Below are 27,415 nucleotides of genomic sequence, written 5' to 3'. Positions count from 1 at the left end.
ACAGGCTCCGGGGTGGCACAAGCAGATCATTTGCTGACCCAACCCACATGGCAGGATTTCTGAGAAAATGAGAGATGCATTTTATCACCCCAATCTTTGAAACTCTGATCCTCCTTAGCTCTGATACGTCAACTAGGACAAACATGGACATAGAAAGAATAGAAAGAGATAGATTGATATTACTATCACTACTACTATCAATACTAATACCACTATCAATACTACTATCACTATTACTATCGCTACTGCTATCACTACTACTATCACTACTGCTATCAATACTACTATCACTACTACCACTATCAATACTACTACTATCACTATCGCTACTACTATCAATACTGCTATCACTGCTACTACCACTACTACTATCACTACTACTATCACTACTACCACTATCAATACTACTAGCACTACTACCACTATCAATACTACTAGCAATACTACTATCACTACTACTATCACTATTACTATCACCACTACTATCACTACTACTATCACTACTACTATCACTACTACTATCAATACTACTATCACTACTGTCACTACTGCCACTATCAATACGACTATCACTACTACTATCAATAATACCACGATCAATACTACTATCACTACTACTATCACTACTACCACTATCAATACTACTATCGCTACTACTATCAATACTACCACGATCAATACTACTATCACTACTACTATCACTACTACCACTATCAATACTACTATCACTACTACCACTATCACTACTGCTATCAATACTACCACGATCAATACTACGATCAATACTACTATCACTACTACCACTATCAATACTACTATCACTACTACCACTATCACTACTGCTATCAATACTACCACTACATACTACTACTGTCACTACTGCCACTATCAATACTACTATCGCTACTACTATCAATACTACCACGATCAATACTACTATCACTACTACTATCACTACTACCACTATCAATACTACTATCACTACTACCACTATCACTACTGCTATCAATACTACTATCACTACTGCCACTATCAATACTACTATCACTACTACTATCAATACTACTATCACTACTACCACTATCACAACTACCACTTCCAATACTACTATCACTACTACCACTATCAATACTACTATCACTACTACCACCATCAATACTACTATCACTACTACCACTATCAATACTACTATCACTACTACTATCAATACTACTATCAATACTACTATCACTACTACCACTATCAATACTACTATCACTACTACCACTATCAATACTACTATCACTACTACCACTATCAATACTACTATCACTACCGCTATCAATACTACTACCACTACTGCCACTATCAATACTACTATCACTACTACCACTATCACTACTACTATCACTACTACTATCAATACTACTATCTCTACTACCACTATCACTACTACTATCACTACTACCACTATCACTACTACTATCACTACCACCACTATCAATACTACTATCACTACTACCACTATCAATACTACTATAACTACTACTATCACTACTACTATCACTACTGCTATCAATACTACTATCACTACTGCCACTATCAATACTACTATCACTACTACTATCAATACTACTATCACTACTACCACTATCAATACTACTACTATTACTATCACTATCACTACTATTAAATCAATTCAAATCCAATTTTATTTGCCACATACACATGGTTAGCAGATGTTAATGCAAGTGTAGCGAAATGATTGTGCTTCTAGTTCCAACCATGCAGTAATAACCAACTGGGCGTGTAGGCTATTTGGCGCGTGTACAGTTATACTCTGACTACACCGCTCGCGAAAAATGCATTTAGAAATCTATGTTATTCAATTATTTCACCCACACTGCCCGCTCGCCGTCAACGAGCTAAAATAGAAAAAAATCTCATCTCCTCCTTGGTTTAAAGAAGCAGGTACCCACGTGCCATCTCCTCATTGGTTACACCCATGTGGGTGATTGAAATACGAACTTTTTTGCCGGTCGTCGTGGTAATACTATGAAAGTGTAGATGCCAATCACCATATAAGTTCAATGCTGAAAAAGCCTGGAAGGAGGAGAGATGACTTGAAACGATTCGGTTGGCCGCATGCCATACATGTTTAATGCTTTTCGACCTGTCCCCAAATGAATGTCATTGGTTCAGAGTTTATTTTGATATTTTAACCTGCGTGTCGTGATCGCGTTTGGTGGGACAAAACAAATGTATGCATGATAGTGCACGATGGCGCACGCGCACAGACTGTTTCGGTTCTATGTTAGGCCCTAAAGTTTAGGCTTATGCACTAATGCCAGATAGGTTTGTGTTCTGTGTTAGGCCCTAAAGTTTAGCCTAGATAGATATAAATTGCACAATAATTATACATTTTAGGGTATTGTTTTCTCTTTATTTAACCCGACCACCACCCACCCGCCCTTCATCCACACAATATTTCATGACCCTAAACCTGCCCGCTGCACATATACAGTGCCTTGCGAAAGTATTCGCCCAATTTTTCAGTTTTTGATTTGTTAAAAAGGTTTGAAATATCCAATAAATGTCGTTCCACTTCATGATTGTGTCCCACTTGTTGTTGATTCTTCACAAAAAAATACAGTTTTATATCTTTATGTTTGAAGCCTGAAATGTGGCAAAAGGTCGCAAAGTTCAAGGGGGCCGAATACTTTCGCAAGGCACTGTATAACTGCAGGGACTGCTGGTTATGAGCCAACCCGCATCACTACTGCACAGATAGAGCCCTACAGTATCTGTGCATGTGCCTGCTCCTGAGCCGTATCCATCCACTGGGACTCTTTACTGTGAAAGGTTTAAATGTTGCACAGATTATTTGGCATCCGTGCATTTTATTTCCCAGTTTGGCATCGTGGTTGATTTACTACACTGTAAAAGAAACACCTTCTGTTCCGTTTCTCCCTCATCACTTAATAAGCATCCTATAAAGGTAGCAGCTGTGAATGTATTTAAATGTTGGGACTGTGTTAAAGACGTAACACCACTAATTGACTTTAGCCTTTATCATTTCATGGTTATTGAAAGGTGACTGATTAGCCCAAACAGAACCAGCCGGCACCATACCACCCTGCATACCATTGCTTGCTTGCTTCTGAAGCTAATCAGGGTTGGTTCTGGTCAGTCCCTGGATGGGAGACCAGATGCTACTGGAAGTGGTGTTGGAGGGCCCGTTAAACGGGTGCCCATTAAACGGGTGTCCTGACTCTCTGAAGTCATTAAAGATCCCATGGCACTTATCGTAAGAGTAGGGGTGTTAACCCTGGTGTCCTGGCTAAATTCCCAATCTGGCCCTCAAACCATCACGGTCACCTAATAATCCCTACTTTACAATAGCCTCTTTCATCCCCCTCCTCTCCCCTGTAACTATTCCCCAGGTCATTGCTGTAAATGAGAACGTGTTCTCAGTCAACTTACCTGGTAAAATAACAGATAAAATTGTATGTCTTCTACTTCAAAATGGTGGATAATTTGAGCTGATGCTGAAAACAGTTATCCACATGTATAATTCATACTGTGTAGTATTACAACATTGGCAGCACATTTGATTAGTTCAAAAGCAGCAACTGTCTAACTAGCCTTAAAACGGTAATATCCTGTGGAGAATGTTAGGAGGCAGAATACAGTGTATCCACCTAGGACACGGTTAGATCTACAGGGGCCTATGAATTACCCCCCCCCCCTTGTTGCCTTACAAACTGTAATTTAAATAGGTTTTTTTGGGGGGGGGTGGGGGTTGTATCATTTGATTTACACAACATGCAACAATATTTTTTCTTGTGAAACAAACAAGAAATAACACACAAAAAACCAGAACTTGACCGTGCATAACTATTCACCCCCCCATAAGTCAATACTTTGTAGAGACACCTTTTGCAGCAATTACAGCTGCAAGTCTCTTGGGGTAGGTCTCTATAAGCTTGGCACATTAAGCCACTGGGATTTTTGCCCATTCTTCAAGGCAAAACTGCTCCAGCTCCTTCAAGTTGGATGGGTTCCGCTGGTGTACAGCAATCTTTAAGTCCTACCACAGATTCTCAATTGGATTGAGGTCTGAGCTTTGACTAGGCCATTCCAAGACATTTAAATGTTTTGCTTTAAACCACTCGAGTGTTTGTTTAGCAGTGTGCTTAGGGTCATTGTCCTGCTGGAAGGGGAACATCCGTCCCAGTCTCAAATCTCTTGAAGACTGAAACAGGTTTCCCTCAAGAATTTCCCTGTATTTAGCGCCATCCATCATTCCTTCAATTGTGACCAGTTTCCCAGTCCCTGCCGATGGAAAACATCCCCACAGCATGATGCTGCCACCACCATGCTTCACTGTGGGATGGTGCTCTCGGGGTGATGCGAGGTATTGGGTTTACGCCAGACATAACATTTTCCTTGATGGCCAAAAAGCTAAATTTGAGTCTCATCTGACCAGAGTACCTTCTTAGTCTCATCTGACCAGTCTCCCAGATGCCTTCTGGCGAACACCAAACGTGTTTACTTATTTTTGGGCTTTTTTCCGGCCACTCTTCTGTAAAGCCCAGCTCTGTGGAGTGTACGGTTTAAAGTGGTCCTATGGACAGATACTCCAATCTCCGCTGTAGAGCTTTGCAGCTCCTTCAGGCTTATCTTTGGTCTCTTTGTTGCCTCGGACTAATGCCCTCCTTGCCTGGTCCGAGAGTTTTTGTGGGCGGCCCTCTCTTGGCAGGTTTGTTTTGGTGCCATATTCTTGACATTTTTTAATAATGGATTTAATGGTGCTCCGTGGGATGTTCAAAGTTTCGGATATTTTTTTATAACCCAACCCTGATCTGTACTTCTCCACAACTTTGTCCCTGACCTGTTTGGAGAGCTCCTTGGTCTTCATGGTGCCACTTGCTTGGTGGTGACCCTTGCTTAGTGGTGTTGCAGACTCTGGGGCCTTTCAGAACAGAATACTGAGATCATGTGACAGATCATGTGACACTTAGATTGCACACAGGGAATTTATTGAACTAATGATGTGACTTCTGACGGTTAGTGGTTGCACCAGATCTTATTTAGGGGCCTCCTAGCAAAGGGGGTGAAAACATAGAATCATTTGTTTTGAAACAAGTTATTTTTTTCGTTTCATTTCACCAATTTGGACTATTTTGCGTATGTCCATTACATTAAATCCAAATAAAAAGGTTGTAACGCAACAAAATAGGAAAAATGTGCAAGGCACTGTACCCATAACTTCTGTAGGACACAGTTAGACCTACCCATAACTTCTGTAGGACACAGTTAGACCTACCCATAACTTCTGTAGGACACAGTTAGACCTACCCATAACTTCTGTAGGACACAGTTAGACCTACCCATAACTTCTGTAGGACACAGTTAGACCTACCCATAACTTCTGTAGGACACAGTTAGACCTACCCATAACTACTTTAGGACACAGTTAGACCTACCCATAACTACTATAGGACACAGTTAGACCTACCCATAACTACTGTAGGACACAGTTAGACCTACCCATAACTACTTTAGGACACAGTTAGACCTACCCATAACTACTATAGGACACAGTTAGACCTACCCATAACTACTGTAGGTCACAGTTATACCCATAACTACTGTAGGACACAGTTAGACCTACCCATAACTACTATAGGACACAGTTAGACCTACCCATAACTACTATAGGACACAGTTAGACCTACCCATAACTACTATAGGACACAGTTAGACCTACCCATAACTACTATAGGACACAGTTAGACCTACCCATAACTACTTTCTCTCACTGATGAAGTTTGTCACCACTGGTCTTGCACACACAAGCTGACAGGGGAGAATAATTGTCTTCTAGCTGACTTCCTGTCCATGTTGTGAGAGAGCTAGGTTGCAGTCGTTGCTTTCAGCTGAGGAAATGTTCTGTGCAGTAGCAGGTTGAAAGGGGCCTATATTTTCAGGTGGTTGGTTACAATGCTCAGCATTTCCTAGATGGAAACTCAGCGAAACCAACTGCCATTACCGATAGATCTGCATTCTGGATACTGGGAAATATAGCCTGTTAGATTACAGGATCCTATTTGGCCTATATGGAAGATGCTACTTGATTAATCCCTCAGAGGAGTAACCTTGCTCATATTGATGAGTTGATTGAGTTTCGGGAGGATCTCCAAGACCTTGGTATGATTTCACATCCAGATAGTTGACGATTGCCTTTTAGAGGAGTTTGACGGCTGTGGTATTGTATCTGATGAAAATTAGATCGTTTTTTTTCTGTATATTTGACAGATGTCCACCTGATCGTGTGTTCAATAGTAAGAGTGAGACATACTGTGGATGAGTACAGGTCAGGATGTGGTTACCAGAGTAGATGAGCTGTGCTGACATCTGGCAGTCATCGTCTGGTTTCATGGTTTCAACAGGATACCAGATATGTGAACAGCAGCCATGGTTTCGCTCTCAAGGGGAAAGTTCCGACATAAGAATAGGCCTTAATATGAAATAACCATAAACCAATATCCCTAGCTTAGAATGAATTGAGAGACACAGCATGTTTCTGGTATGAGCCGACTGCTTTTTACACAACTCGTTGTCTTGGTTTGTTTTTGAGGGCTTTCCGCAGTGGGAAGTCTGAGTCTGGTTATTACCAAGTCAATTGATCACCGAGCTGGCTATTATAAAACCAAAGGACTTCTGTCACAGAGAAATAGGGAGATGCTATGTGTCTACTGCTAGCAAGTTGTCCATTGAAGTCATTTGGTTTGCATAATATTCACAAACCTTGAGGTATTGAATTTTTAAATGATAGTTATTTTCAGGCTGTTTTTAGTTTTGTTACTGTCGAAACAGTAAGAAGGACTTGTTGATGTTGAAAGTTTGAACAGTAGTAGGTGGTGATGATTAACATGGGTAACCGGGATCCCAGGACTGATCCGGGAACACACTTCACATTTCCAGGAAAAATACAATGACCTGGGAAATTACAACAACAACAAAAATGTCCCAATGTGGCACTAATGCAATTCCACAAAATACACAACAGCAGCAGCAGATTAGCAAAAAATTAAATAGGACCTTATCCAAACAGGTTGTCCCATGGAAGCCTTTAACCGAGTGTATTTATTATTGATTTATTTCACACAAAGTCACCAGAAATACAAAGCACACGTATAATTGACACTGCCAGACTGCACACACGACCCGAATGCAGTTCATAAACCCTACAGGAAAAACCTTTACAATAACATGTTGCTCTCTGAGCTGATATTGTGACTCTTCAGACAGTCACATGTGATAGGCACAATTCACTACATAGAAATGGTTTGTCAAGATCGGTGTGTGGAAGACTGGCCTGCACAGAGCCCTGACCTCAACCCAACCAACACCTTTAGAATGAATTGGAACGCCGCCTGCGAGGCAGGCCTAATCGGCCAACATCAGTGCCCGACCTCAGAGTGGTGGCTGTTATAACAGCAAAGGGGGGACCAACTCCATTTTAATGGTCATGATTTTGGAATGAGATGTTCGACGAGCAGGTATCCACATACTGTTTCCACTCTTCATCTCCCCGTTAGTCATTAGCTTTTTTATTTAGAGTTTAGATTGTATTAGGATCCCCATTAACCGACGCCAATGGCAACATATAGTCTTACTGGGGTTCGACACATCTAGTCTTACTGGGGTTGCGACACATCTAGTCTTACTGGGGTTCGACACATCTAGTCTTACTGGGGTACGACACATCTAGTCTTACTGGGGTACGACACATCTAGTCTTACTGGGGTCCGACACATCTAGTCTTACTGGGGTCCGACACATCTAGTCTTACTGGGGTCCGACACATCTAGTCTTATTGGGGTCCGACACATCTAGTCTTACTGGGGTCCAACACATCTTATCTTACTGGGGTTCGGCACATCTTATCTTACTGGGGTCCGACACATCTAGTCTTACTGGGGTCCGACACATCTAGTCTTACTGGGGTACGACACATCTAGTCTTACTGGGGTTCGACACATCTAGTCTTACTGGGGTCCGACACATCTAGTCTTACTGGGGTCCAACACATCTTATCTTACTGGGGTTCGGCACATCTTATCTTACTGGGGTTCGACACATCTAGTCTTACTGGGGTCCGACACATAACGAAAAGCCATTACAAACAAAATACTTTACAATTTACATGTCATTTAAAGGGACATAGAGTTGATCAGGCTGTTGATTGTGGCCTGTGGAATGTTGTCCCACTCCTCTTCAACGGCTGTGCGAAACTGCTGGATATTGGCTGGAACTGGAACACGCTGTCATACATGTCGATCCAGAGCATCCCAAACATGCTCAATGTGTGACATGTCTGGTGAGTATGCAGGCCATGGAAGAACTGGGCCATTTTCAACTTCCAGGAAATGTGTACAGATCCTTGCGACATGGGGCTGTGCATTATCAGGCTGAAACATGAGGTGATGGCGGCAGATGAATGGCACGACAATGGGCCTCGTCACGGTATCTCTGGGCATTCAAATTTCCATAGATAAAATGGAATTGTGTTCGGTATCCGTAGCTTATGCCTGCCCATACCATAACCTGACCGCCACCTTTGGGCACTCTGTTCACAACGTCAACGGTTGTGAGGCTGGTTGGACGTACTGCCAAATTCTCTAAAATGACATTGTAGGCAGCTTATGGTAGAGAAATTAACTTTCAATTCTCTGGCAACAGCTCTGGTGGACATTCCTGCAGTCAGCATGTCAATGGCACTGCTCCCTCAAAACTTGAGCCATCTGTAGCATTGTGTTGTGTCATAAAACTGCACGTTTTAGTGAGATCACAGGTTCATCTGTGTAAGGATTATGCTGTTTAATGAGCTTCTTGATATGCCACACCTGTCAGGTGGATGGATTATGTTGGTTTTTAATGTTTTAAACACTTCCAATTTTTGGTGTGGCATGAGTGAGTGTGTAGTACTGCCTGTCTAGGGACTGGGAGAAGTGTGTACTGTCTAGTGAGTGTGTAGTACTGCCTGTCTAGGGACTGGGAGAAGTGTGTACTGTCTAGTGAGTGTGTAGTACTGCCTATCTAGGGACTGGGACTGGGAGAAGTGTGTACTGTCTAGTGAGTGTGTAGTACTGCCTGTCTAGGGACTGGGAGAAGTGTGTACTGTCTAGTGAGTGTGTAGTACTGCCTGTCTAGGGACTGGGAGAAGTGTGTACTGTCTAGTGAGTGTGTAGTACTGCCTGTCTAGGGACTGGGAGAAGTGTGTACTGTCTAGTGAGTGTGTAGTACTGCCTATCTAGGGACTGGGAGGAGTGTGTACTGTCTAGTGAGTGTGTAGTACTGCCTGTCTAGGGACTGGGAGAAGTGTGTACTGTCTAGTGAGTGTGTAGTACTGCCTATCTAGGGACTGGGAGGAGTGTGTACTGTCTAGTGAGTGTGTAGTACTGCCTGTCTAGGGACTGGGACTGGGAGAAGTGTGTACTGTCTAGTGAGTGTGTAGTACCGCCTGTCTAGGGACTGGGAGAAGTGTGTACTGTCTAGTGAGTGTGTAGTACTGCCTGTCTAGGGACTGGGAGAAGTGTGTACTGTCTAGTGAGTGTGTAGTACTGCCTGTCTAGGGACTGGGAGAAGTGTGTACTGTCTAGTGAGTGTGTAGTACTGCCTGTCTAGGGACTGGGAGAAGTGTGTACTGTCTAGTGAGTGTGTAGTACTGCCTGTCTAGGGACTGGGAGAAGTGTGTACTGTCTAGTGAGTGTGTAGTACTGCTTATCTAGGGACTGGGACTGGGAGAAGTGTGTACTGTCTAGTGAGTGTGTAGTACTGCCTGTCTAGGGACTGGGAGAAGTGTGTACTGTCTAGTGAGTGTGTAGTACTGCCTGTCTAGGGACTGGGAGAAGTGTGTACTGTCTAGTGAGTGTGTAGTACTGCCTGTCTAGGGACTGGGAGAAGTGTGTACTGTCTAGTGAGTGTGTAGGACTGCCTATCTAGGGACTGGGACTGGGAGGAGTGTGTACTGTCTAGTGAGTGTGTAGTACTGCCTGTCTAGGGACTGGGAGAAGTGTGTACTGTCTAGTGAGTGTGTAGTACTGCCTATCTAGGGACTGGGACTGGGAGGAGTGTGTACTGTCTAGTGAGTGTGTAGTACTGCCTGTCTAGGGACTGGGACTGGGAGAAGTGTGTACTGTCTAGTGAGTGTGTAGTACTGCCTGTCTAGGGACTGGGAGAAGTGTGTACTGTCTAGTGAGTGTGTAGTACTGCCTGTCTAGGGACTGGGAGAAGTGTGTACTGTCTAGTGAGTGTGTAGTACTGCCTGTCTAGGGACTGGGAGAAGTGTGTACTGTCTAGTGAGTGTGTAGTACTGCCTGTCTAGGGACTGGGAGGAGTGTGTACTGTCTAGTGAGTGTGTAGTACTGCCTGTCTAGGGACTGGGAGAAGTGTGTACTGTCTAGTGAGTGTGTAGTACTGCCTATCTAGGGACTGGGAGAAGTGTGTACTGTCTAGTGAGTGTGTAGTACTGCCTGTCTAGGGACTGGGAGAAGTGTGTACTGTCTAGTGAGTGTGTAGTACTGCCTGTCTAGGGACTGGGAGAAGTGTGTACTGTCTAGTGAGTGTGTAGTACTGCCTATCTAGGGACTGGGACTGGGAGAAGTGTGTACTGTCTAGTGAGTGTGTAGTACTGCCTATCTAGGGACTGGGAGAAGTGTGTACTGTCTAGTGAGTGTGTAGTACTGCCTGTCTAGGGACTGGGAGAAGTGTGTACTGTCTAGTGAGTGTGTAGTAGTGCCTATCTAGGGACTGGGACTGGGAGAAGTGTGTACTGTCTAGTGAGTGTTTAGTACTGCCTGTCTAGGGACTGGGAGAAGTGTGTACTGTCTAGTGAGTGTGTAGTACTGCCTATCTAGGGACTGGGAGGAGTGTGTACTGTCTAGTGAGTGTATAGTACTGCCTGTCTAGGGACTGGGAGAAGTGTGTACTGTCTAGTGAGTGTGTAGTACTGCCTATCTAGGGACTGGGACTGGGAGGAGTGTGTACTGTCTAGTGAGTGTGTAGTACTGCCTGTCTAGGGACTGGGACTGGGAGAAGTGTGTACTGTCTAGTGAGTGTGTAGTACTGCCTGTCTAGGGACTGGGAGAAGTGTGTACTGTCTAGTGAGTGTGTAGTACTGCCTGTCTAGGGACTGGGAGAAGTGTGTACTGTCTAGTGAGTGTGTAGTACTGCCTGTCTAGGGACTGGGAGAAGTGTGTACTGTCTAGTGAGTGTGTAGTACTGCCTGTCTAGGGACTGGGAGAAGTGTGTACTGTCTAGTGAGTGTGTAGTAGTGCCTATCTAGGGACTGGGACTGGGAGAAGTGTGTACTGTCTAGTGAGTGTGTAGTACTGCCTGTCTAGGGACTGGGAGAAGTGTGTACTGTCTAGTGAGTGTGTAGTACTGCCTGTCTAGGGACTGGGAGAAGTGTGTACTGTCTAGTGAGTGTGTAGTACTGCCTGTCTAGGGACTGGGAGAAGTGTGTACTGTCTAGTGAGTGTGTAGTACTGCCTATCTAGGGACTGGGAGGAGTGTGTACTGTCTAGTGAGTGTGTAGTACTGCCTGTCTAGGGACTGGGAGAAGTGTGTACTGTCTAGTGAGTGTGTAGTACTGCCTATCTAGGGACTGGGAGGAGTGTGTACTGTCTAGTGAGTGTGTAGTACTGCCTGTCTAGGGACTGGGACTGGGAGAAGTGTGTACTGTCTAGTGAGTGTGTAGTACCGCCTGTCTAGGGACTGGGAGAAGTGTGTACTGTCTAGTGAGTGTGTAGTACTGCCTGTCTAGGGACTGGGAGAAGTGTGTACTGTCTAGTGAGTGTGTAGTACTGCCTGTCTAGGGACTGGGAGAAGTGTGTACTGTCTAGTGAGTGTGTAGTACTGCCTGTCTAGGGACTGGGAGAAGTGTGTACTGTCTAGTGAGTGTGTAGTACTGCCTGTCTAGGGACTGGGAGAAGTGTGTACTGTCTAGTGAGTGTGTAGTACTGCTTATCTAGGGACTGGGACTGGGAGAAGTGTGTACTGTCTAGTGAGTGTGTAGTACTGCCTGTCTAGGGACTGGGAGAAGTGTGTACTGTCTAGTGAGTGTGTAGTACTGCCTGTCTAGGGACTGGGAGAAGTGTGTACTGTCTAGTGAGTGTGTAGTACTGCCTGTCTAGGGACTGGGAGAAGTGTGTACTGTCTAGTGAGTGTGTAGGACTGCCTATCTAGGGACTGGGACTGGGAGGAGTGTGTACTGTCTAGTGAGTGTGTAGTACTGCCTGTCTAGGGACTGGGAGAAGTGTGTACTGTCTAGTGAGTGTGTAGTACTGCCTATCTAGGGACTGGGACTGGGAGGAGTGTGTACTGTCTAGTGAGTGTGTAGTACTGCCTGTCTAGGGACTGGGACTGGGAGAAGTGTGTACTGTCTAGTGAGTGTGTAGTACTGCCTGTCTAGGGACTGGGAGAAGTGTGTACTGTCTAGTGAGTGTGTAGTACTGCCTGTCTAGGGACTGGGAGAAGTGTGTACTGTCTAGTGAGTGTGTAGTACTGCCTGTCTAGGGACTGGGAGAAGTGTGTACTGTCTAGTGAGTGTGTAGTACTGCCTGTCTAGGGACTGGGAGGAGTGTGTACTGTCTAGTGAGTGTGTAGTACTGCCTGTCTAGGGACTGGGAGAAGTGTGTACTGTCTAGTGAGTGTGTAGTACTGCCTGTCTAGGGACTGGGAGAAGTGTGTACTGTCTAGTGAGTGTGTAGTACTGCCTATCTAGGGACTGGGACTGGGAGAAGTGTGTACTGTCTAGTGAGTGTGTAGTACTGCCTATCTAGGGACTGGGAGAAGTGTGTACTGTCTAGTGAGTGTGTAGTACTGCCTGTCTAGGGACTGGGAGAAGTGTGTACTGTCTAGTGAGTGTGTAGTAGTGCCTATCTAGGGACTGGGACTGGGAGAAGTGTGTACTGTCTAGTGAGTGTTTAGTACTGCCTGTCTAGGGACTGGGAGAAGTGTGTACTGTCTAGTGAGTGTGTAGTACTGCCTATCTAGGGACTGGGAGGAGTGTGTACTGTCTAGTGAGTGTATAGTACTGCCTGTCTAGGGACTGGGAGAAGTGTGTACTGTCTAGTGAGTGTGTAGTACTGCCTATCTAGGGACTGGGACTGGGAGGAGTGTGTACTGTCTAGTGAGTGTGTAGTACTGCCTGTCTAGGGACTGGGACTGGGAGAAGTGTGTACTGTCTAGTGAGTGTGTAGTACTGCCTGTCTAGGGACTGGGAGAAGTGTGTACTGTCTAGTGAGTGTGTAGTACTGCCTGTCTAGGGACTGGGAGAAGTGTGTACTGTCTAGTGAGTGTGTAGTACTGCCTGTCTAGGGACTGGGAGAAGTGTGTACTGTCTAGTGAGTGTGTAGTACTGCCTGTCTAGGGACTGGGAGAAGTGTGTACTGTCTAGTGAGTGTGTAGTAGTGCCTATCTAGGGACTGGGACTGGGAGAAGTGTGTACTGTCTAGTGAGTGTGTAGTACTGCCTGTCTAGGGACTGGGAGAAGTGTGTACTGTCTAGTGAGTGTGTAGTACTGCCTGTCTAGGGACTGGGAGAAGTGTGTACTGTCTAGTGAGTGTGTAGTACTGCCTGTCTAGGGACTGGGAGAAGTGTGTACTGTCTAGTGAGTGTGTAGTACTGCCTATCTAGGGACTGGGAGGAGTGTGTACTGTCTAGTGAGTGTGTAGTACTGCCTGTCTAGGGACTGGGAGAAGTGTGTACTGTCTAGTGAGTGTGTAGTACTGCCTATCTAGGGACTGGGAGGAGTGTGTACTGTCTAGTGAGTGTGTAGTACTGCCTGTCTAGGGACTGGGACTGGGAGAAGTGTGTACTGTCTAGTGAGTGTGTAGTACCGCCTGTCTAGGGACTGGGAGAAGTGTGTACTGTCTAGTGAGTGTGTAGTACTGCCTGTCTAGGGACTGGGAGAAGTGTGTACTGTCTAGTGAGTGTGTAGTACTGCCTGTCTAGGGACTGGGAGAAGTGTGTACTGTCTAGTGAGTGTGTAGTACTGCCTGTCTAGGGACTGGGAGAAGTGTGTACTGTCTAGTGAGTGTGTAGTACTGCCTGTCTAGGGACTGGGAGAAGTGTGTACTGTCTAGTGAGTGTGTAGTACTGCTTATCTAGGGACTGGGACTGGGAGAAGTGTGTACTGTCTAGTGAGTGTGTAGTACTGCCTGTCTAGGGACTGGGAGAAGTGTGTACTGTCTAGTGAGTGTGTAGTACTGCCTGTCTAGGGACTGGGAGAAGTGTGTACTGTCTAGTGAGTGTGTAGTACTGCCTGTCTAGGGACTGGGAGAAGTGTGTACTGTCTAGTGAGTGTGTAGTACTGCCTATCTAGGGACTGGGACTGGGAGAAGTGTGTACTGTCTAGTGAGTGTGTAGTACTGCCTGTCTAGGGACTGGGAGAAGTGTGTACTGTCTAGTGAGTGTGTAGTACTGCCTGTCTAGGGACTGGGAGAAGTGTGTACTGTCTAGTGAGTGTGTAGTACTGCCTGTCTAGGGACTGGGAGAAGTGTGTACTGTCTAGTGAGTGTGTAGTACTGCCTGTCTAGGGACTGGGAGGAGTGTGTACTGTCTAGTGAGTGTGTAGTACTGCCTGTCTAGGGACTGGGAGAAGTGTGTACTGTCTAGTGAGTGTGTAGTACTGCCTGTCTAGGGACTGGGAGGAGTGTGTACTGTCTAGTGAGTGTGTAGTACTGCCTGTCTAGGGACTGGGAGAAGTGTGTACTGTCTAGTGAGTGTGTAGTACTGCCTATCTAGGGACTGGGACTGGGAGGAGTGTGTACTGTCTAGTGAGTGTGTAGTACTGCCTGTCTAGGGACTGGGACTGGGAGAAGTGTGTACTGTCTAGTGAGTGTGTAGTACTGCCTGTCTAGGGACTGGGACTGGGAGGAGTGTGTACTGTCTAGTGAGTGTGTAGTACTGCCTGTCTAGGGACTGGGAGAAGTGTGTACTGTCTAGTGAGTGTGTAGTACTGCCTATCTAGGGACTGGGACTGGGAGGAGTGTGTACTGTCTAGTGAGTGTGTAGTACTGCCTGTCTAGGGACTGGGAGAAGTGTGTACTGTCTAGTGAGTGTGTAGTACTGCCTATCTAGGGACTGGGACTGGGAGGAGTGTGTACTGTCTAGTGAGTGTGTAGTACTGCCTATCTAGGGACTGGGAGAAGTGTGTACTGTCTAGTGAGTGTGTAGTACTGCCTGTCTAGGGACTGGGACTGGGAGGAGTGTGTACTGTCTAGTGAGTGTGTAGTACTGCCTGTCTAGGGACTGGGACTGGGAGGAGTGTGTACTGTCTAGTGAGTGTGTAGTACTGCCTGTCCAGGGACTGGGACTTGGAGAAGTGTGTACTCTGTAGTGAGTGTGTAGTACTGCCTATCTAGGGACTGGGAGAAGTGTGTACTGTCTAGTGAGTGTGTAGTACTGCCTGTCTAGGGACTGGGAGAAGTGTGTACTGTCTAGTGAGTGTGTAGTACTGCCTGTCTAGGGACTGGGACTGGGAGGAGTGTGTACTCAGTGTACTCCACTGAGTGTGTACTCCACTGAGTATGTACTCCACTGAGTGTGTACTGTCTAGTGAATGTGTACTCCACTGAGTGTGTACTGTCTAGTGAATGTGTACTCCACTGAGTGTGTACTGTCTAGGGAATGTGTACTCCACTGAGTGTGTACTCCACTGAGTATGTACTCCACTGAGTGTGTACTGTCTAGTGAATGTGTACTCCACTGAGTGTGTACTGTCTAGTGAATGTGTACTCCACTGAGTGTGTACTGTCTAGTGAATGTGTACTCCACTGAGTGTGTACTCCACTGAGTATGTACTCCACTGAGTGTGTACTGTCTAGTGAATGTGTACTCCACTGAGTGTGTACTCCACTGAGTGTGTACTCCACTGAGTATGTACTCCACTGAGTGTGTACTCCACTGAGTGTGTACTGTCTAGTGAATGTGTACTCCACTGAGTGTGTACTGTCTAGTGAATGTGTACTCCACTGAGTGTGTACTCCACTGAGTGTGTACTCCACTGAGTATGTACTCCACTGAGTGTGTACTCCACTGAGTGTGTACTCCACTGAGTGTGTACTGTCTAGTGAGTTTGTACTACAGTATTATGTAACAGATTAGTGTTGAGGGAAGGAGGCTGTAATCAAATGAAACAAGATAACAGATGGGCATTGAGCCTGCGGAAACAACAAGGAGTAGCTAATCCTTTGTGGAATACTAAGCTACCAGTACGACACCGTTGAAAGGGGTTTCTGAAGCCTATCTGTATCTTTCAACAGCTGGAATTTCATAGTAGTCTATGTGATGTTCTTCCACATTGTCATTTTTAGCCTTTATAGTTAATATTCTATGTTACCGAGGTCAAGAAAGCATTTTATTTTGTACTTATGTCAGCTCTCGCTCTCCCCCCGTCTCCCCAGCAGGTGGTCTAGTCACAGCTGATGAGTGTGATGATGATGATGATGATGGGAGGAGGCTACTGCAGCCGAAGGTGCAGCCCCCCACGCCAGTGCTAGTATCCTTCTCCAGTCTCCAACCCCTGGTTCCTCTGCCAGCCTTGGTCCCACTTGGCACCACCTCTGGCCCCACCATGGCTAACCACCTGGAGCTTCTCAATGAGCTGCAGCAGCTGGACAAGGTGCCTAGCCTGGAGCGCCTGAGGGCTGCCCAAAAGCGCCGCACACAGCAGTTGAAGAGATGGGCCGTGTACGAGAAGGAGATGCAGAACAAGAAACGCAAGGCGGAAAAGAGAAGGAACGCTAATCATGCCACCGCCATGGAGGCTAAACGGCACGTATCGTTTGCTGCTAGTGTGGCGCTGCTAGAGGCCTCGGCACGGAACGATCCTGAAGAAGGTAAGAGGACAGGAGGAGAGAACACACACACACCCTATCTCCTCATCCTATCACATATGGTGGAGAATGCAGGCACACACACACACACACACACAAACACAAAATTAACCATGTAAAAGAAATTTTTTTTTGCCTAACGAGCATCAGAGCACCCCAATCAATAAGAAGAAATCCAGGGTCAGAGAAACCACAAACCATTAGTTGGGTTGACTGTCAAAAGAGCTCATTCCACTCCAAATGAATCATCCCAAGGTCCCTCATTAGGTTTTAAAGAGCCCCTGAACATGCTGATTGGCATGTGTTTTTCTGTTGCAAATTAGAAAAACAAGATATCAGTCTCGGAGGTGTTTCCTGACCGATTCAGTTTGGTTAATGATGATTGTCCCTCATGAGACACTGTAGGAAGCTTATTTCACTTCCTTAAAATCTCCAGAATGAATCTAAGATATCTTAGAAATTTGTAATTAATTTAGAATTTTTGTACGAGGATGTTTTAGTTTTTGTGCAGTATTTCTTATGTAAACAGTCAGAGCTGTTGGGCATGTCTGTCTCACGGTCTATGCTATTGGATAGAGAGCGATCACCGCAGCTGTTCACCCCATGTTAGTGGGCAAATGGACATTGTCAAATAATAAAAAAATAAAAAAATGTACCCAGTGAGATGCACATATGTTCCAAACTCAGTGTTGGATGAGATTGACTTTATAACTAAAATGATCCTATTTACACTTTGTTACTGACTCATATCGATACCACAGGCTGTTTTCAAAGGGATTTGTTGCTTTTTAAAGGCAGTCGCTCTTTAACAGAAGGAGTAGTCACAGGTGTTATTCTACAGATGAAGTCCAGTCAGTATGATGCTGCTACAATTATGCTGAACAAACGCAACATGCAACAATTTCATTGATTTTACTGAGTTTGTATTTGTATTTATTATGGATCCCCATTAGTTCCTTGCAGCTACTCTTCCTGAGGTTTATTAGGGATCCCCATTAGTTCCTGCAGCTACTCTTCCTGGGGTTTATTAGGGATCCCCATTAGTTCCTGCCAAGGCAGCAGCTACTCTTCCTGGGGTTTATTAGGGATCCCCATTAGTTCCTGCCAAGGCAGCAGCTACTCTTCCTGGGGTTTATTAGGGATCCCCATTAGTTCCTGCCAAGGCAGCAGCTACTCTTCCTGGGGTTTATTATTGATCCCCATTAGTTCCTGCAAAGGCAGCAGCTACTCTTCCTGGGGTTTATTAAGGAAATCAGTCAATTTAAATAAATAAATTAGGCCCTAATCTATGGATTTCACATGAGTGTGCAGGGGCGCAGCAATGGGTGGGCCTGGGAGGACATAGGCCCACCCACTAGGGAGCCAGGCCCAGCCAATCAGAATGAGTTTTTCACCATAAAAGGGCTTTATTACAGACAGAAATAGTCCTCAGTTTCATCAGCTGTCTGTGTGGCTGGTCTCAGACGATCCCGCAGGTGAAGAAGCCGGATGTGGAGGTCCTGGGCTGGCGTGGTTACACAAGGTCTGCGGTTGTGAGGCCGGTTGAACGTACTGCCAAATTCTCTAAAACGATGCTGGAGGCTTACGGTAGTGAAATCCACTTTCAATTCTCTGGCAATAGCTCTGGACATTCCAGCAGTCAGCATGCCAATTGCACGCTCCCTGAAAACTTGAGACATCTGTGGCATTGTATTGTGTGTCAAAACTGCACATTTTCGAGTGGCCTTTTATTGTCCCCAGCACAAGGTGCATTTGTGTAATGATAATGCTGTTTAATGGAAAAGGAGAAATGCTCTTTTTTGGTACATATGGAACATTTCTGGGGTCTTTTATTTCAGTTCATGAAACATGGGACCAACACTTTACAGATTGTGTTTCTATTTTCTTCAGTATCGATTTAGCTAGAGGGTAATACTGCCCAGTTGTTCAGACTTCCAGCAACCTATTTCCTATGTAGTCCACTACTTTCGACTAGGGCCAATGGCACCCTTTTTCCTATGTAGTGCTGTACTTTCTACTAGGGCCAATGGCACCCTATTTCCTATGTAGTGCACAACTTTCGACTAGGGTCAATTTCACCCTATTTCCTATGTAGTGCACTATTTTTGGCACAGTCAATGGAAATTCAAACATTGCAGATTTGTAAAATGAATTTTTTATGCAACTGCATACTAATCAGTAACCAATGTATATATACAACTGACCTGTATGCTTATACCTTAGATGTCCTCATGCTCTCTCGCAGCTTGGATAGACACTTTGTGCCACATAATACAATCAGTCCATCGACAAAACGATAGCTCACTAGGGATTGTTTCATTATGCAGACAGTGCAGTCTAGCTTATCTATAGCTATATACAGTATTTAGGAACTCTGACTCCTCGCTGTCAGGGCTATCCGTCTCATCACTTGTAGGCTCACCAATGTTCACAGAAGGGGGTCGCGGCCGCTGGGTCTATGGCAGTCGTCAGCTTGGTTTCGGGAAGAGGAGTTGGAGAGCCCGCACTCTCTCTAGAGCAGGGATGGGCAACTTTGATGGGTTTGGGGTCACAAAACAACGTAATTCATCACAAGGGGCCGCCATGGTTGCCATGTACCCACATCGCCCCTCCCCCACCTTGTGGGGGAGTGGCAGTATTGAGTAGCTTGGATGAATAAGGTGCCCAGAGTAAACTACCTGCTTCTGATGCCCAGTTGCTAATATATGCATATTATTAGTCGATTTGGATAGGAAACACTCTGAAGTTTCTAAAACTCTTTGAATGATGTCTGTGAGTATAACAGAACTCATATGGTAGGCAAAAACCTGAGAAAAAATCCAACCAGGAAGTGGGAAATTGGAGGTTTGTAGTTTTTCAACAAATTTCCTATCGAAGTTACAATAGGATATTGGTCATATTGCACTTCCTAAGGCTTCCACTAGATGTCAACAGTCTTTAGAACCTTGTTTGATGCTTCTACTGTGAGGTGGGGGCGAATGAGAGGGGTAGTCAGAGGTCTGGCAGAGAGCCACGAGCTCAGTCTTGCGCGTTCACGTGAGAGTTAGCTTGAGTTCCATTGCATTTCTACAGACAAAGGAATTCTCTGGTTGGAACATTTATTGAAGATTTATGATAAAAACATCCTAAAGATTGATTCTATACATCGTCTGACATGTTTCTGTGAACTGTAATATAACTTTTCATCTGAACTTTCGCATGGACTTGCCTGCACGTCGTGAGTTTGGATTGTGTACTAAACGTGCAAACAAAAATGAGGTACACACAAGTACTACACAACATGGTATCTGTTTGGGTTGTTTTGGTCTCTGAGCACTGTACTCAGATTATAGCATAGTGTGCTTTTTCAGTAAAGCTTTTTTGAAATCTGACACAGCGGTTGCATTAAGGAGAAGTTTATCTACAGTTCCATGTATAACACTTGTATTTTCATCAACATTTATAATGAGTATTTCTGTAAATTGATGTGGCTCTGCAAAATCACCCAATGTTTTTGGAACTACTGAACATAACGCGCCAATGTATACTGAGATTTTTGGATATAAATATGAACTTTATCGGAAAAAAATATACATGTATTGTGTAACATGAAGTCCTATGAGTGCCATCTGATGAAGATCAAAGGTTAGTGATTAATTTTCTCTCTATTTCTGCTTTTTGTGACTCCTCTCTTTGGCTGGAAAAATGGCTGTGTTTATCTGTGACTAGGTGCTGCATAATCGTTTGGTGTGCTTTCGCCGTAAACCCTATTTGAAATCAGACACTGTGGTGGGATTAACAAGAAGTGTATATTTAAGATGGTGTTGAATACTTGTATGTTTAAGTCATTTTAATTATGAGATTTCTGTTGTTTGAATTTGGAGCCCTACACTTTCACTGGCTGTTGTCATATCGATCCCGTTAGCTGGATCTCAGCCCAAATAGGTTTTAAAGGAGGCCTGTAGCACCTACAGATTAAACACTATGGAGTCTTAAAGGAGACCTGTAACACCTACAGATTAAACACTATGGAGTCTTAAAGGAGACCTGTAGCACCTACAGATTAAACACCATGGAGTCTTAAAGGAGGCCTGTAGCACCTACAGATTAAACACTATGGAGTCTTAAAGGAGACCTGTAGCACCTACAGATTAAACACTATGGAGTCTTAAAGGAGACCTGTAACACCTACAGATTAAACACTATGGAGTCTTAGAGGACTGGGTTAAGCTAGAATGCCATAAATATGCCAATTTTGATCAATTAAACTCAGTGACCAGTTTATTAGGTGTAACACCCCGTTCACAAAAATGGCTCGCTCCTACAGACAGTGAGTCACGTGGCTTGCTATATATATCAGGCATTCAGTTACTGTTCGATTGAATGTTAGAATGGGCAAAACAAGGGACATAAGTGACTCTGAGCATGGTATGTTTGTCGGTGAAGGAAAAACAGCCAACAAGTGCTCAGCATATGTAGGAACTCCTTCAAGACTGTTGGTAAAGCATTCCAGGTGAAACTGGTTGAGAGAATGCCAAGAGTGTGCGAATCAAGGCAAAGTGTGACTATTTGAAGAATCTCAAATATAAAATATATTTTGATTTGTTTGACACTTTTTTGGTTACTACATGATTCCATATGTGCTATTTCATAGTTTTGATGTCTTCACTATTATTCTACAATGTAGAAAATAGTACAAATAAAGAAAAACCTTTGAATTAGTAGGTGTTTGAAACCTTTTGACCGGTAGTGTATGTTTGTTGTTGCCCGGTGTTGAAACGCTGAAAGCTGAACGAGAGACCTCGGTTTATTGTTTTTGTAAAGCTGTGTTTTTCTATACTTTAGTTTTGGATCCAGCGGCTCTGTTGGGCTTAGTTGCTGTGAGCACTGCTGTCTGTCCTGGAATCCTGCCAGATTCCGCGTAGGGGAAGAGACACGGAAGCCCAGCTAGCGTAGCTGCCTCGGCGGTCTAAAATGGAGGCCGCTATTGAACATTTCCAGCGCTGCAGGAGCTGTGTATACTTTGCTTTGTTCCGGGACAATGTGGACCGCGCTTACTTTCAATGTAGCAACTGCTTGCATGCGGAGGACTACAGGGGCGAAGTGGCTACTCTTAACAAGCTAGTAGCAAACCTACACAAGCAACTGGGGAATCCACGCCCGCATACTTTTTCTTCGCTCTGGTCTGGTGGAAGTGTTGCCACCTTGTCGGTTCTCCACAGCCGACTGGCCGGCGTTCAGCAGGGTTCCATCCCTGAAGGGGTCTCCTCCTTCCCTGGAGAACGGAGCTGTTCTCGACCCAGCCAACCAGCCATGGAGATACGTCACTCGCCGTGGAAGTCGAAGAACGTTTCCTCTGGCAACGGGGGTCTCCTTGGAGATGTTGAGCCCGGACCTGACACAGACCAGAAACTGCTTTGCCACCCTGAATCCAGAGATTCTTCCTTGAGGGCTTCCCATTCAAGATCTGATCCAGAGGTGTCTTTATCCTCTGTTCTGTCTTCCTTTCCGGTGGCTTCTTCCTTAGGTTCATATCCTCTGAGCTCCCACCTTCATAAGACCGTGAGGCTGCCTGAGAGACCGGCCCATTCAACATCACCAGCTGTCATCATAGGCAGCTCTATGGAGAGAAACATCTCGGTCCCTAAGGCAAAAACCCTGTGTTACCCAGGAGCACGAGCACAAGACATAACAATGCTGCTTCAGACTGTTCTACCACAGGAGCAGGAGTACAGGACATAACAAGGCTGTTTCAGACTGTTCTACCACAGGAGCACGAGCACAGAACATAACAAGGCTGCTTCAGACTGTTCTACCACAGGAGCACGAGTACAGGACATAACAAGGCTGCTTCAGACTGTTCTACCACAGGAGCACGAGCACAGAACATAACAAGGCTGTTTCAGACTGTTCTACCACAGGAGCACGAGCACAGAACATAACAACGCTGTTTCAGACTGTTCTACCACAGGAGCACGAGCACAGAACATAACAAGGCTGCTTCAGACTGTTCTACCACAGGAGCACGAGTACAGGACATAACAAGGCTGCTTCAGACTGTTCTACCACAGGAGCACGAGCACAGAACATAACAAGGCTGTTTCAGACTGTTCTACCAAAGGAGCACGAGTACAGGACATAACAAGGCTGCTTCAGACTGTTCTACCACAGGAGCACGAGTACAGGACATAACAAGGCTGCTTCAGACTGTTCTACCACAGGAGCACGAGTACAGGACATAACCAAGCTGCTTCAGACTGTTCTACCACAGATGCCGGGAGCTGACACTGTCGTAGTCCATGTGGGGTCAAACGACACCAGGAGGGCTAGCTCGGAACATTTGATAGATAGCCAATCATTTCAGTCCAGTACCATCGTTGGGCCGTGGTTGTGAAAAATTCAGCATTACACATCTGGCTAAAATATTACTGTAGCTCTGCTGGAGTCACTTTTATAAATAACTTTGACACCTTCTGGAAACAGAAGATACTCTACAGGATCGACGGAGTCCATCCAAATCATCTTGGCTCCTGGACGCTGTCCATGCATTTCAAGGCTGCGTTGAAACAATGACTTATCAATGACGCAAGACCAGCTCAGGTAATCCTTAACGTTGTGACAATGGGTCGTCATAATGCTGCATCAAATGTACGTTATCCTAGGGGCGTTGACAGACACAATGTAAGTAACTACATTTATGTCCCTCTAATTGCCCTGAATACCTCTGTTGATCCTTCAGCTATTGTAAGCAGTAGTCATGAGCCTATGAACCAGAGTTATACTGTTAGCACTGAGGTGGTGTGCCCTAATAGGAAGACCACTTTGTACAGCTCACCCTGCACTATCAGCTCCAATATAAATAACATGAGCATGTCTACTTCTGATAAGCCTCCCAGTAAAGCATTAAAAACAATCAAGCAACCCAGAAAAATGCTAAAAATAGCCCATATTTAACACATGCAGCCTGAGAACCAAGGTCCATGAAGTCAATAACTTGCTTGTAACGGATGACATTCATCTCTGAAACTCACTTAGATAATACGTTTGATGAAACAGTGGTAGCAATACATGGTTATAACATCTACCGGAAAGACATAAATGCTAAAATGGGGCGGTGTTGCGGTCTAATCAAATCAAATGTATTTATAAAGCCCTTCTTACATCAGCTGGTATCTCAAAGTGCTGTACAGAAACCCAGCCTAAAACCCCACACAGCAAGCAAGGCAGGTGTAGAAGCACAGTGGCTAGGAAAAACTCCCTAGAAAGGCCAAAACCTAGGAAGAAACCTAGAGAGGAACCAGGCTATGAGGGGTGTCCAGTCCTCTTCTGGCTGTGCTGGGTGGAGATTTTAACAGAACATGGCCAAGATGTTAAAATGTTCATAAATGACCAGCATGGTCAAATAATAATAATCACAGTGGTTGTCGAGGGTGCAACAGGTCAGCACCTCCTAAATGTATGTTGGCTTTTCATAGCTGATCATTCAGAGTATCTCTACCGCTCCTGCTGTCTCTAGAGAGTTGAAAACAGCAGGTCTGGGACAGGTAGCGCGTCCGGTGAACAGGTCAGGGTTCCATAGCCACAGGCAGAACAGTTGAATCTGGAGCAAGCAGCACGGCCAGGTGGACTGGGGATAGCAAGGAGTCATCATGCCAGGTAGCCCTGAGGCATGGTCCTAGGGCACAGGTCCTCCGAGAGAGAGAAAGAAAGAGAGAATTAGAGAGAGCATACTTAAATTCACACAGGACACCTGATAAGACAGGAGAAATACTCCAGATATAAAAGACTGACCCCCCGACACATAAACTACTGCAGCATAAATACTGAATGCTGAGACAGGAGGGGTCAGGAGACACTGTGGACCGATCCGATGATACCCCCGGACAGGGCCAAACAGGCAGGATATAACCCCACCCTTTGCCAAAGCACAGCCCCCACACCACTAGAGGGATATCTTCAACCACCAACTTACCATCCTGAGACAAGGCCGAGTATAGCCCGCAAAGATCTCCGCCACGGCACAACCCAAGGGGGGGCGCCAACCCGAACAGGAAGGCCACGTCAGTGACTTAACCCACTCAAGTGATGCACCCCTCTTAGGGACGGCATGGAAGAGCACCAGTAAGCCAGTGACTCAGCCCCTGTAATAGGGTTAGAGGCAGAGAATCCCAGTGGAGAGAGGGGAACCGGCCAGGCAGAGACAGCAAGGGCGGTTCGTTGCTCCAGAGCCTTTCCGTTCACCTTCCCACTCCTGGGCCAGACTACACTCAATCATATGACCCACTGAAGAGATGAGTCTTCTGTAAAGACTTAAAGGTTGAAACCGAGTTTGCATCTCTCACATGGATAGACATGTGAGATAAAAATTCCATTCCATAAAAATGGAGCTCTATAGGAGAGAGACCTACCTCCAGCTGTTTGCTTAGAAATTCTAGGGACAATTAGGAGGCCTGCGTCTTGTGACCATAGCGTACGTATAGGTATGTACGGCAGGACCAAATCGGAAAGATAGGTAGGAGCAAGCCCAAGTAATGCTTATTCAGAACCACAGTCCTGTAAAGCTTAGAGACGATCTACTGTTAAATACTGTTGAAGTAATATGGCTACATGTTCATCTGCCTCAACTAAAGTCCATTCTGGTGGGAAACTGCTATAGATCACCAAGTGCTAAGTCAGTATCTGGATAACATGTATGAAATGCTAAATGTGATATTAACAGAGAAGTATATTTTCTGGGTGATTTAAATATTGACTGGCTGCCCTCTCAAGAAAAAACGTCAAACTGTAACCAGTGCCTGCAACCTGGTTCAGGTTGTCAGTCAACCTACCAGGCTAGTTACAAACAGCACAGGAATGACATCATCAACATGTATCGATCACATCTTTACTAACGCTGCAGAAATGTGATTTAAAGCCGTATCCAGATCCATAGGATGTAGTGATCACAATATAGTAGCCCATATCTAGGAAAACCAAAGTTCCTAAGGCTGGGCCTATTATAGTGAATAAGAGGTCATACAATACGTTTTGTAGTGATTCCTATGTTGATGATGTAAAGAATATTTGTTGGTCTGTGGTAATAAGCATTCACCCATTACGAACATGACTGTAAAAACTGTTAAATCTCCTTGGATTGATGAGGAATTGAAAAAAATTATGTTTGAGAGGGATGAGACAAAAGGTCTGGCCGCCCCAACTGATCGACAAACATACTGAAAATTAAGAAATCATGTGACTAAATTAAAATAAACTACTATGAAACAAAGATAAATGCGATAAAAACTGATAGTAAAAAGCTTGGAGCACCTAAAATTGAGTTTGGGGGAAAAAAAGCCAACTCGGCTCCATCATTCATTGAATCAGATGGCTCATTCAATCAAAGCCCACTGACATTGCCAACTACTTTAATGACTTTTTCATTGGCAAGATAAGCAAACTTAGGGATGACATGCCAGCAACAAACACTAACACTACACATCCAAGTATATCGGACCAAATTATGAAAGACAAGAAATGTACTTTTGATTCCGTAAAGTCAGTGTGGAAGAGGTGAATTCTGTTTTGCTGTTTTGTTGTCTGGGGTCTGACAAGCCACCGGGGTCTGACAATCTGGATGGAAAATTACTGAGGATAATAGCGAACTATATTGCCACCCCAGCTTTTGACATTATCGATCATAGTCTGCTGCTGGAAACACATATGTGTTAATGGCTTTACACCCCCTGCTATAATGTGGATACAGTGTTACCTGTCTAACAGAACACAGAGGGTGTTATGGCTTTTCACCCCCTGCTATAATGTGGAGGAAGAGTTACCTGTCTAACAGAACACAGAGGGTGTTGTGGCTTTACACCCCCTGCTATAATGTGGATACAGTGTTACCTGTCTAACAGAACACAGAGGGTGTTCTGGCTTTACACCCCCTGCTATAATGTGGATGAAGAGTTACCTGTCTAACAGAACACAGAGGGTGTTATGGCTTTACACCCCCTGCTATAATGTGGATGAAGAGTTACCTGTCTAACAGAACACAGAGGGTGTTATGGCTTTACACCCCCTGCTATAATGTGGATGAAGAGTTACCTGTCTAACAGAACACAGAGGGTGTTCTTCAATGGAAGCCTCTCCAACATCATCCAGGTAGAATCAGGAATTCCTCTGTTTAGGTCCCTTGCTTCTTTCAATCTTTACTAACGATATGTCTTGAGCTTTGAGTAAGGCCAGTGTGTCTCAGTATGCAGATGACTCAACACTATACACGTCAGCTACTACCACGACTGAAATGACTGCAACACTTAACAAAGAGCTGCGGTTAGTTTCAAAATGGGTAGCAAGGAATAAGCTAGTGCTAAATATGTCCAAAACTAAAATAAGTCATGTGGAAATTGAGCAAGTTGAGGTGACCAAACTGCTTGTAAACTGTCATGGTCAAAACATATTGATACAACAGTTGCTCAGATGGGGGGGAAGTCTGTCCATAATAAAGTGCTGCTCTGCCTTCTTAACAACACTATCAACAAGGCAGGTCCTACAGGCCCTAGTTT

The 27,415-nt window shown here is 44.9% G+C and overlaps 1 protein-coding gene across 1 annotated transcript in view; it reads left to right on the top strand.

Annotated features, from left to right (window-relative positions):
• Positions 1-27,415, top strand: part of LOC109899709 (protein phosphatase 1 regulatory inhibitor subunit 16B-like) — a 181,031-nt gene that overhangs the window by 48,079 nt on the left and 105,537 nt on the right. Inside the window, 1 exon segment of the mRNA XM_031825888.1 lies at positions 16,464-16,895. Within this exon segment, the coding sequence (XP_031681748.1) occupies positions 16,464-16,895 (432 nt within the window).

Source organism: Oncorhynchus kisutch, linkage group LG1 (assembly GCF_002021735.2).
Source record: "Oncorhynchus kisutch isolate 150728-3 linkage group LG1, Okis_V2, whole genome shotgun sequence".
NCBI lineage: Eukaryota > Metazoa > Chordata > Actinopteri > Salmoniformes > Salmonidae > Oncorhynchus > Oncorhynchus kisutch.
Note: the sequence above shows the minus strand (reverse complement) of the source record. Positions and strands in the feature narration are given on the sequence as shown.